This window comes from Papilio xuthus, unplaced genomic scaffold (genome assembly GCF_000836235.2).
Source record: "Papilio xuthus unplaced genomic scaffold, Pxut_1.1 DF828177.1, whole genome shotgun sequence".
Taxonomy (NCBI): domain Eukaryota; kingdom Metazoa; phylum Arthropoda; class Insecta; order Lepidoptera; family Papilionidae; genus Papilio; species Papilio xuthus.
Genome location: NW_013530472.1, coordinates 4,460,687 through 4,472,464, shown reverse-complemented (window position 1 = coordinate 4,472,464; position 11,778 = coordinate 4,460,687). Strand labels below are relative to the sequence as shown.

The 11,778-nt window shown below is 33.2% G+C and overlaps 2 protein-coding genes across 3 annotated transcripts; one reads left to right on the top strand and one right to left on the bottom strand.

Annotated features, from left to right (window-relative positions):
* The first annotated feature begins 79 nt into the window (after positions 1–79).
* On the top strand, positions 80–8,788 carry mael (germ-plasm component protein maelstrom). 2 transcript variants are annotated; one of them, XM_013306847.1, is made up of 13 exons: positions 80–285; positions 386–518; positions 958–1,051; positions 1,639–1,746; positions 2,783–2,929; positions 3,175–3,402; positions 4,326–4,489; positions 5,332–5,475; positions 6,411–6,473; positions 6,927–7,005; positions 7,244–7,297; positions 7,614–7,688; positions 8,292–8,788. In XM_013306847.1, exons 2-13 carry the CDS (start codon positions 390–392, stop codon positions 8,339–8,341), a joined length of 1,335 nt encoding a protein of 444 aa, XP_013162301.1. In that variant the 5' UTR covers positions 80–285; positions 386–389; the 3' UTR covers positions 8,342–8,788. The 2 variants fall into 2 exon arrangements, with proteins under 2 accessions (XP_013162301.1, XP_013162300.1); XM_013306846.1 differs by lacking the exon at positions 80–285 and having other exon boundaries at positions 304–518.
* Positions 8,789–9,625: 837 nt separating this feature from the next.
* On the bottom strand, positions 9,626–11,240 carry LOC106113687 (uncharacterized). The gene is made up of 4 exons (XM_013306546.1): positions 11,077–11,240; positions 10,489–10,647; positions 10,103–10,232; positions 9,626–10,008 (listed from the first exon to the last, which is right to left on the bottom strand). The coding sequence occupies exons 1-4, from the start codon at positions 11,197–11,199 to the stop codon at positions 9,767–9,769; spliced, it is 654 nt and encodes a 217-aa protein (XP_013162000.1). The 5' UTR covers positions 11,200–11,240; the 3' UTR covers positions 9,626–9,766.
* Between the last annotated feature and the right edge of the window lie 538 nt (positions 11,241–11,778).

Below are 11,778 nucleotides of genomic sequence, written 5' to 3'. Positions count from 1 at the left end.
AATGACATGATCATTCTTTTGACGTCCTAGACGTAAAATGTTGCAATATCAAAGAGGATTATGCAGTGCTGAGACGGGCGAGAATTTTCCCTTTGTGAGGACAAAGTTTTTGTGGTCAGGGTTTCTGTACAATGAATTTGTTTTGATTCAATTAAGATATTTCGAAAAAGTTGAATTAAAAAGTTATTAATAATACGAAACGACTGAAAGCAAAATACTAAGAACAAAGATAGACTAAAACGGCATCGTATGAATTTTGGGGGAACCCCTGGATAACTGGCAACTGTAATTAATTGTTAAAAATTTTCTCTTTACGTTTTGGCCGGTCGATACTTGTCACTTTTGGTTCAGATTTAAATATTAAGATACTTTTATATTATTTAAGGAAAATGCCGAAAAAAGCACCACGAAACGCTTTTTACTATTATATGCTTAATTTCAAGAAAGAACAGCAAGAAAAAGGAATACACTATGCAAACATGGCTGAAATTGCAGAAGCAGCAGGTCCCTCTTGGCGGGTAAAGTATATTTCTATTTATAATTTTTCATTATAATAGTTTTTTATGGTTCATTCTATTAAAACGATATAAATATAGAATATAGATACATATGGTATAAACATTTCAGTATTTGATATTTACAGAAATTCTTGTTTTGGTTTTATTGCATATGAGATTTTAAATGACAAATGGAAATTGCAAATAAATATATTCTAGAGGTACTTATATGTTAATTGTATGGATAAAAGTCATACATAAATGATATGTCACTGAATAGTGGTTTTAAGCCTGTACATGTAATTTAAATTATTATTTTTATTCAATATGGAGGGATTAAAGGATTGTTATGTAAACATAATATCACCAACTTGTTTAGCTTATGTTTAGGAAAAGTCAACTTACTTGAATCTATAAAACTATGATATAAATTAACTTTGGTTTTTATGTTTAAAATTAGGAGGTGCCACCTAGCGTCCGTTCAAAGTACGAAGCTATGGCGAAACAAGCAAAACAGAAAAATGGTCTTCCCATTACAAAGTATACATCCACAGGTATGTAGCAATCAACTTTTTAACAAATAACTAAAATTTACCTATTCAGTTTCTACTTATAAGATAGAATTTAGGAAAGAGTATTTCCATATGTAAGATATAAGGATATATTCATAAGGTGGCAAACTAGCAAGAGGCCACCTGAAATAGCTGAAATAGCAAAGTGACTGTTGCCCATAGACATATGCAATTGCATATCCAATGCCTACCTTTAATCGACAGAGGAGAGGATGCACAAAAATAAAATATTTTCCCTTTCTATGCATCCTCTCATCCGGAAAGTCCTTTCCTTATAAGCAAATTGGCCTCCAGGACGCACACTTATCAGACGAAACGCGGAATTGATTCCATTTCACGACTGTCTTCTGTGTGGTTGTGGTATTTCACCAGGCGAGCCGGGCCAATTCATGTGAAGATGTTAAAGCTGGCTCTACCACTGTTAAAATATCAACCTTTGTATTAAAAAGTATTTCTTATATTTGTTATTTGTCATGTGATTTAAATTATGTAACTTTAATGATTTGTGGATTATTATTAAATATAAATTGTGTAATATGTAAAAATTAACTTGGCATTATATGCTATAGGTATACCACTCTCTCAGATTAAACTCCAGGAAAGAGAAATGCGTGAAGCAGAAGAGAATGAACTGAAAGATATAAAGAATATTGTGACCTACAGTCATATGAATGGAAGTAAGTTATTATAGGTTTTAAATTACTAAGATTTATGTATTATGATGTATGCTACAGAGCATTACGTCTTTTATAAGATCTCAAGACACATAACTCTATGTTAGATCACCATCACCAGCTCACTGTTCCCACCGAGGGGCTCGGAGCCTACCCTAAGTTAAGGGTGATTAGGACATAGTCAACCACGCTGGCCAAGTGCGGGTTGACTTCACATATATCTTTTGAATTTCTTCTCAGATATGTGCAGGTTGCATCACGATGTTTTCCTTCACCGTAAGAACTTCGGATAAATGTACATATGTAAATCGGAAACCGAAAAACACATTGATTCATATCGGGATTCGAACCCAGGACCTGCAGATTGCAAGTCAAGTGCTTGACCCCTGAGCTATGTTAGATAGTATAATATGATAAAGACTAGCTGTGTGATTTTTTTCTTTGAGCAATGTATAGTTAATTTCAATAGATATAAGAAATTTACATTTCACTGGCTGACATAGATGAGTATTGTTATGTATTTATTTTGGAAAATTTCATTGTTTGTGGTTACTGCCTTATAAAGGTAATATGGTTTTGAAATGTTTGTTATTTCTCATTTCCATTGAATTTGATTATAGTGGAGTATGTTTATTTTACTCATTTCTTTGTATTTTAATCTGATGTTGACAATGTAGCTTATTAAAACATGTAAGTTACGTATAACAGTTCTTAGTAAAACAACTTACTATATGATATTTTATACCTATCTTTGAATGGTTTCATTTGCAGTTATAGCTTTAAAGCAAAAATTGTTTGAATAATTGATTATTGCAAAATATTAAAGACTATGCAATTGCTTCAATATTTATTTTGATGTATTCAATAAAAAGAGTTATATGTTTCTATGTATATTTGTTGTAGGCATTTTGTTTTTAATATAGATATTTAAATGACAAATAATGAAATAGTTAAAGGAATAGAATCAATGTAGATTTCTCTATCATTTTCTTGCATTTTCTTATGTTTGTTTTTAAATTTTCTTTTTATTTTCTTTAAGCTTTGCTCTCCGAGGTGTTTTATGTATTGGATGTAAACTACTACTGCAAAGTTAGTGACAGTTATTATCTTATTGGAGAATGTTCGATGCTGCGATTCAGTTTAGCCGGAGGCATAGAAGAGACGTACCATAAGATTATTAACCCAGGTAATATATCTTACTAATATATAAATGCGAATGTATAGATGGATGGATGTTTGTTTGATGGTGTCTTCATGGTTGCATCGATCTTGGTGAAATTTGGCAAATTTGTAGGATTTGTTTGGATGAACACAGGCTAGTAATTAAGATACCGCGCAACAGCTAGTTACAAAATAAAAGGTTTTGCTTTGTTATATTTTTCAACATAAATTAGTTTTGTCGAACTTTAAATAATTTACTTCTCTTTTCAGGCTTCATACCAATAGGTTACGCTAATGATGTGAAAATGGGTTGTATGGAAAATGGATTGGAAATGCCGGATGAATGTAAGCCAAGGAGTGACTATTTGGAGATTCAAGCACATCTTTTGGATTATTTACAAAAAGGAAATCCTACTAAAGTTGTCCGGCCAATATTTACGATGCCAGATAAAGTTTTGCCCATTCGGGATTTCTTCAGACAGCTATGTAGTAAAAGTTGTAAGTAGATTTTATTTTTTTTTATATCATAAGGTGGCAAACGAGCGAGCGGCCACCTGAAATCGCTGAAATAGCGAAGTGACCGTTGCCCATAGACATACGCATTTGCATATGCGTTGCCTATCTTTAATCGACAGAGGAGAGGATGCACAGAAAGAAAATATTTTCCCTTCCCATGCATCCTCTCATCCGGAAAGTCCACTTCCATTTCCCCTTCTTTCCTTATAATAAAAAAGGGGGGAAGGGAAAGAGGACTAAATTAGTCCTACGGGACGCACATTCATCAGACTGTAGTTAGAATTGCTTCCACTTGACGCCTGTCTTCTGTGTGGTGGTGGTATTTTACCGGGCGATCCGGGACAATTCGTGCGAACAAGTTAAAGCGGGCTCTACCACTGTTAAAATTTCAACTATCGAATGATTTTGATGCAATTATTATCGACTTTATTATAAATTATCTAAAAAAAAACAAAGATAGTTTTGATAGTGTAATCAGGCAGTAATGTTTTCAAATTTAATTTTTGTTTGGTACTACTGCATCGACGGCGGGGCAGCAGTGCGGGGGACAACCTTACCGACCCCACCCGCCGCCCCGCGCGCCCTTCTCCGCATCTACCAGTTGCGCCACGACATTCCGCCCGACGACAGCCATATCAAATCATATTTGCTTTCATAATCATTTGCATTACAATCATCCGCCACAACCAGTCTTTCATTCCATCATCATACTGTCCACTCGCTCAACAATTTTTCAGTGTAGTATTAATTTTAAGAGTTTTTTTTTAACTAAATTGTTTTTCCTTTTATAGATATAAAAATTATATTTCTCAAAATAGTAGATAATAATACAAATACGATATTTCCATTATTTTTTTAATTAAAGCGAAAACTTAATTGTAAATAATTTGAACTTTGTTTCTCAGCGGAGGATGACTCAGTGTACCGTATATACAGGCTGGACACACTATTCTACAACCTGATAAACTCCATAAAGACGAGGACTGATGAGGGCTTCCCCAAGGAATCTTTGGCGCTGGTACAACTCCAGAGGGATCTATTTAAATATACATCAGGACTTGGTTGCGAGGTATATATTACTAATTAAAAAAAAAACTTAAAATCAATGTAAATGAGCCTATGTTACCAGGGCTGGAGTATTTCCGGCGTCAAGAGGAAGATTTTTGCGATGCCCCTTCTTTTTTTTTGTTTTAAATGAATTTTAAAACACAGGTTACAATTTAGAATTGTGTTTACTTTAGTTTTTTTAATTCCATGTGAATGCGGACGTAGATTTATGTCATTAGATGTCGCCCATGATTCCGACGGGCGGAATTAAAAAAAAAACTATAATTAGTAGCCTATGTGTTCTTCCAGACTATGTTCTATATGTACGTCAAATTTAATCAAGATCCGTTCACCCGTTCTAAAGATATCTTCAAACACCCATCCATCCATCCACATCACATCCATCAAAACATTCGCATTTATAATATTAGTAAGTTAAATAAAAGCAGCTCTTCAAGGAATAAATTTGAAATAAAATTGAATAAATAGTATCCTATGTCCGTCACCCGGCTGTAAGCTACCTCCTCACCAATTTTCAGGCATATCGGTAAAGCGGTTATTGAGTTATAAATAACTAACACAACTTTCTTTTATATATATATATATATATATATAGATTAGATGTCGTCCACGATTCTGTAATTAGTAGCCTATGTCACATCTATGCCAAATTACAGCGTCATCCATGTAACCGATCTGAAGATACCTTCACACAAACATCCATCCATACAAACGCACTTATAACTTTTAATTTAAATTGACTTACATGAAAGAATAATTTCTTTAACCAATTCTTTACAATCAATTTGAGTTCTGCTTAGTATATATATTTTAACAAGTGTTTTATGTACAATTGTTTGACAGTACCACAAGGAGACGGAGAAGGAAGTGGAATGCAGTTCATACCGCATCAAATGCTGGTCCTTCACAGTACTGGATGCTTGCTGTGCTGTCGCTGGCATTGATATCGTGCCGGGCAAACATGTACCACACGGATATGATATTGAAGTAAGTCATTTTATATATACAATCGAACTTTTATAAGCGAGAAACCTTTGCAAGCGAGATACCTTTATAAGCGAGAAACCTTTGCAAGCGAGATACCTTTATAAGCGAGAAACCTTTGCAAGCGAGATACCTTTATAAGCGAGAAACCTTTGCAAGCGAGATACCTTTATAAGCGAGAAATCCTTAATAGGTGAGAAACCGTTATGACCTAGAGTAATTATCTTGACGGACATAGAAACCTTTATAAGCGTTATCTTCCATTTTACTGCGATTTTTTTTAATTAGTAAAATACTTAGGTTCTCACAATTAGAAGTTAACCCTTACTTAGGGTAGGCTTCCAGCTCCTCAGTAGGGTCGTATAGTGAGCTGATGATGATGAAATAGAAGTTTACAATGTAAGTGGAAGGAAAATAAACTTAGTTCCTGGCAATTATTCGATTTTTTCTCACTTTTCAATTCCCTAGACCTCCATGAACATTTCAAGACCAAGATAAGATAAATCCGTTCAGCCGTTCTCGAGATATAGCAAGACTAACGAACTGCAATTCATTTTTATATATATAGATTAGGTTGTTGTTAATTGTTGAATATTAAGTAATTAATATTAATAATTGCAAGCGTCGGTGACTCAGGGATCAAGCACTTGACTTACAATCTGCAGGTCATGGGTTTGAATCCCGCCATGTATCAATGTGTTTTTCGATTTCTGATTAACATATGTACATTTATCCGACGTTCTTACGGTGAAGGAAAACATCGTGATGCAACCTGCACATAACTGGCAAGAAATTCAAAGATATGTGTGAAGTCAACCAACCAGCACTTGGCCAGCGTGGTTGATTATGGCCTAGTCACCCTTGACTTAGGGTAGGCTCCGAGCCCCTCGGTGGGGATGTATAGTGAGCTGATGATGATTAATAATTGTCTGTTTCAGGGTATATACGCACTTCGAGAACAGAGGAGGGGTCGCGTGCCGCCAAGCGTTGCAGGTTTTGCTGTAAATATTTATTTATATCTACTTAGTATATAACCTATGTGTTCTTACACACTTTGTTCATTATCTGTGCCAAATTTCAATGATATCCTTTAATCCGTTTTGGAGATATGTAAAGAAAAAGATCCATCCATCCACTCATACATCCAAGGCTTACAAATGTGTTATAAGTGAATCATCTCATTTAACCCGACTTCCTATAAATGAACATTACAGGATAATTAGTTCATTATGCAACAGATGGCAAACTAGCTGTCGCCCGCGACTCTGTCCTCTGAATTCAAAAAGAATACTTAGCCTATGTGTCCTTCCGGACTATGTTCTGCATCTGTGTCAAATTTCAAAAAGATACATTGAGCCGTTCTGGAGATACTTTCTAACAAAACAATCATTTATTCGCGTTTATAATATTTTTGTAAGAATATATAATTATTTTTTTAATAATGATAATTTCAGGAACCTTCTTCATCCAATACATCAACGGTGAATGAATCATTGCTCGACTCCACTACGAGTAGTTTCAGTGAAGTAGGAGGTAACTATAATAATTTTATTACGCTTTAATTGTCAATAATTAAGATTTTTATTACCGTAATATTTTTTTTAAATCGGTCCAGTAGTTTTTGAGTTTATTCCGAACAAATAAAAAGTAAAGTAAGGTAATCAATTTTTTGCGTTATAAAAATAAAACACATAAGTATAACATTAATTTTTAGATAATTGGTATATTTGCTTTTTTTTATTACTGAATTATATATTTTTTTTATTTACAGGCAGAAAAAAAGAAAAGAGAGTTCACGTGCCATTGCGGATGCCAAAAACTGATTGTATGTATTTATATTATATGATTAAACATGTTTCTTTAGTATTTCATAAAAAGTTTGATATGCTTCTATGACTTTTCTTATAAAATGTTACTAAAATTGACTTACTGTGAGTTTCTGAGACCTTAATCCTCTTATAAAATATATTGTCTTCTCTGTGTAGTTAGATAATGCCGGGAATGACATGTTTTTGTACAGAAATATTGGTCTCAGAAACCGATGGTTAATGGTCCTCAATACTAATGGATTCTATACCTTGTTTTTTTTCTTATTTTGTTCAAAAAGTATACTTTTTTCTTAAACTGTGTTATGTTTGCAGATTCACACATGATCCGAGCGGCACCCGCTCTTACAGAGTCCAACTTCCCCAGTCTAATCTCAGGACATGGCAGAGGTGAGAAGATACCTACTTATTTTTAACTAGAGTTTGCCCTCGAATTCATCCGCGTGGAATTAAATAAAAAACATAATCATTAGCTTACGTGTGCTTCCAGACTATGTTCTATATATATGCCAAAAGCCATCGAGATCTATGCAACCGTTCTGGAGATAGCTTCCAACAAACATCCATCTAAATTAGTCTTTCCCAAAGTGGGCGATAACGCCCCTTTGTGGTCGCTGCAGGTCTCATGTTGCGGGTTATAGTAAAAGTTTGCTTTAGAATTAATCCGTTAATATACATATATAGGTCACAATAATTAATTAATTTAATTTGAAGTTTAAGTGGTTTTTAAATATATGAAAATATGGGGGCGCTAAAAAAATATTTATTCTCAAAGTGGGCAGTAGACAAAATAAGTTTGGGAACCATTGATTTATTATATTCATCGTCATCATCATATTCAGCCCCAATTCGTTCACTGCTGAACGTAGGCCTCCCCCATCGATTGCCACAATGCCCGGTCCTATGCCGCCCGCATCCATCCATCCCTTATTATATTAGTAAGATTAATTAATTAACAAATAATGTTTATATTAATAAATCAATTTATTTCAGGTCGTGGCAGCCTGTCAAGTAGCATGAATAAACTGAAATTTGATAATTAAAATGTACTTAACATTTACTGGATTGAAGACCTGAATCTCTTCTGAAAATTACTTCTCTTGACAATTCTACGATGAAACTAAGATGACATCCAAGTGAATATTCTAAGTGTAAAGTGTTTATAAAGTGCTAATAATTTGACATATGTTTGGTTCTGGAGTTATTTAGACCACTGTGTTGTGTTAAATTTGGTGATTTTCAGTGTTAACCTAAATGTGTATACTTTTAAGACTCGGAGATTATTATGTAAGTACAATTATATTTTTCTGTATTTATAGATTGCATATTAATTATTAAACATTTCATCGTTATGTTCCCTTCAGCAAAAGCAAAACATTATTATAGTGGACCACAATTTTTTGAACATAGACAAACTGTTGCCCGCAACTCCTTCCTCGTGGAAATAAAAAAAACTTAATAAGTAGCCTATGTATTCTTCCAGACTATTCTATATGTGTGTCAAATTTCATCAAAATCCGATTAGCCATATCAGAGATACCTTCGAACAAACATCCATCTAAACATTTGCATTTATAATATTAGTAAGATTTAATTAATTTTAGTAGTTTATGTAGTACCTTAAAATATGTCACAGTTCAAAATGTTGACTGTGCATGTAAATTACGCATCGTTTTTTTTTATTGCGCGTTATCATATACTACACTTTTGGTATGCTTTGTTTGCTTTCGCGGAAAAGTGCTAACAATTATTTTAGTCTCTGTTTTGACAAAGTGTAGGAAAGAGATGGCAATATCTCTTGATAATAATGTCTTACATATTTTGTTGTAGAAAGGAGTCACAATAATAAAGTTACTAATAATTTATATGCAATCTATAAAAAATATAATCTGTAGTTATATCTTGATGACATTGTTTAAGTTTTTAAACATACTCAAGTGATATTGTCCACTTGTTTTTTTCTTAAGCTGTGATTAAACCAGTTTCTTTAGTGTATAAGTTGACTCTAGTTGTTAAGTGAAGATTTTATAATCTGTTATTTTCACGACATTTCTTATGTGATTGTAATGTAGGACATTTTTCTTAATTAGCAAAAAATATTATTTTGTTTTTCGGTAAAGCCTACCTCAACTGTTCAAATATTTTTATAAGATAACAATTTTTTTTGTTAAGTTGATAACTTCTGTTATTTTGTTCATTATGTATGTAATAATTATTAAAATTATAAAGATAAGAACAAAATATAGATAAAAAAATTTGTAATACACTTTTTTTATTAACCCATCACCTCCCTTTTATTAGTGCCCTAATATTTAATTGATGTAAAGTCATGGAAATGATTTGATGTCAAAAATTGGTTAGGAAAAAGAAAATTAGCCCTTTTCATTGGCAACGAGTCTCAGACTACAATTTCTCCTAATGTAGGGAATAAATTATAAAAGATTAAACAATGATTTATTTTATATATGTTATTGTTCTTCTTTCGAATTCTCATTGACTGTTTCTAGCTTAATCTTCTCTTCTTTCTTCTCGTCTTCTGTAACGTCACACTCAGTTTCTGGAGGAGTTTCAATGTCTTTTATGACAGTTGTCTCTGGTGTCACCTTTGTCACAGAGTATAAAGTGATGTGACCGTTCTTCTGTTCGTCGAGTTCCTCTTTGATGTCAACTATTGCACTTCTTACTAGAAGTATGACGTAACACTGGAATACTGGAAAGGTGAGAATAGTTTTTATTGTGAAGAATTAGCATACTTCTCCATATATATTGACTTGAGCTATTTTTATTAACTTTTGTGCACTTACCGAAATTGACAATAACATTTATCTTCGTAAGAAGTGTAATGGCGGCGATTACCATAGAGTATACGAGCACAGAGGCGACAACCGCCGCCATGCCAAAGTACATATAAGTCCGCAGTAAAACTATGTCTTTCTAAAACAATATACGTTTGTTCAAAGTAATTAAATAACGAATGTATGATGTATAAATAACAGATTTCATTTGATAACATCTTGACATATTTTTGCATAATATCAACAATAACCTTAAACACTCATCGCATAAAGAAAAAAGGGTTTTTTTTAATATAGCTAAGTTTGACACTATCAATAACTATCAATTTACAAGAGTCTGTCTCTTAAGCCAAGGTCAATTATAATCAGTAATATCACATTTAATAAGCATTTACCCGGTACATAGCACACAATAGTAGCATGTTGAAGGCGAGCTCTGTGCCGTAAGCTAGCGTACCGATCACCTTGGAGCCCTCGTCATCCAGGATCACCTCCTGCACGGCCATCAACGGCGGGGTGATGCCCCCGTCCGCGGTGCCCACTAGCGACAACATCTGTAAATGCATTAAGATTCCATTGACAAAACTTTTTTTTTTAAATATAGACGAATCTAAGCGAGAGTTTAAAGGGCTGCGATATTTTCCTCCCTTTGACTAGATGCTTCCTTCTAATCAGAGTTTCTCGATCATGGAGGTCGTCTATCGAACAGGACAGTGATTCTCGCTTATCCTGGTTGACTATAAATTTTTTTTCAAAGAAATAAACTGATGATGATGATTTATAACAAGGCGGGAAAAAGACTTTCTATATTTGGTAATTGAAAAAAATAATACACTTATATTTATACTAAGCTTAATGCTTAACATAAAATTTGACTAAACTAAATGCAATAAAAAAACTAAATTTCGTCCCTGTTGGGAATCGAACCGGCTGCAAAAATTACTAGTAATATACTGAAATTACTAAATCATAACAAATCTTACCGAAATAAATATGTTAAAATATCCAGTTATCAAGACTCCAGTTCTTATTGGCGCGAAACAGCAACATGTGTCCAATTTAAATGTAAGTATAGCAGTTTTTACATTGTCGTATAATTTCTCCATCTTCCTTCAATACTGAGCAGTCACTGGCACACGGCAACTAGGCGAGTGTCATCCCAAATATGTGAAAACACGACATAATTAGGATGCGTCTAATCAAAAGGTCGAATAAAAAATTTAATTGTTACGAATGGCTTTTGCAATGTCACAATAATGTAACTATTGTAGTTGATATTTTTAGATGCGTTAATAAAAGTACGGATCTATTTGTTGAAAAACTAACCTCAAACTTTTTTAATCATATTTTGAACTTAATACGCATTAATCCTAGGTTTTTATGACCAAAAATCTCTGTTTAAAACATATTATACCAGTGTTGTCAAAGATAATGACAGGGATGACGATATGATTTAGGCGGTGCTTTTGGTCTCAGAAACCAAAGGTTAATCAGTTAACTCCTGTAATGATTTAGTACGTAAGTAAAAAGAATATTAATGTAAATAAAACTTCATTATTTATAATTCATTTATTCAGTAAGTAAATGGTAGCAAAGGTATTTTCTTAATAACTTTCCATTGACTTAACTAAAATTATTAATTGCTGGTCCGTAATAAGTACATATTAATTATTTTACAATGATTA

What these genes read in the sequence shown, in the direction of transcription:
- mael (XM_013306847.1), top strand. Translation starts at nt 390, where the DNA reads ATGCCGAAAAAAGCACCACGAAACGCTTTTTACTATTATATGCTTAAT. An exon ending in CTACAGTCATATGAATGGAA is followed by an intron (nt 1,747 to 2,782) that starts GTAAGTTATTAT and finishes ATTTTCTTTAAG; the next exon opens with CTTTGCTCTCCGAGGTGTTT. An exon ending in ACAGCTATGTAGTAAAAGTT is followed by an intron (nt 3,403 to 4,325) that starts GTAAGTAGATTT and finishes TTTGTTTCTCAG; the next exon opens with CGGAGGATGACTCAGTGTAC.
- LOC106113687 (XM_013306546.1), bottom strand. Translation starts at nt 11,199, where the DNA reads ATGGAGAAATTATACGACAATGTAAAAACTGCTATACTTACATTTAAA. An exon ending in ATTTTAACATATTTATTTCG is followed by an intron (nt 10,648 to 11,076) that starts GTAAGATTTGTT and finishes ATGCATTTACAG; the next exon opens with ATGTTGTCGCTAGTGGGCAC. An exon ending in AAATGTTATTGTCAATTTCG is followed by an intron (nt 10,009 to 10,102) that starts GTAAGTGCACAA and finishes TCACCTTTCCAG; the next exon opens with TATTCCAGTGTTACGTCATA.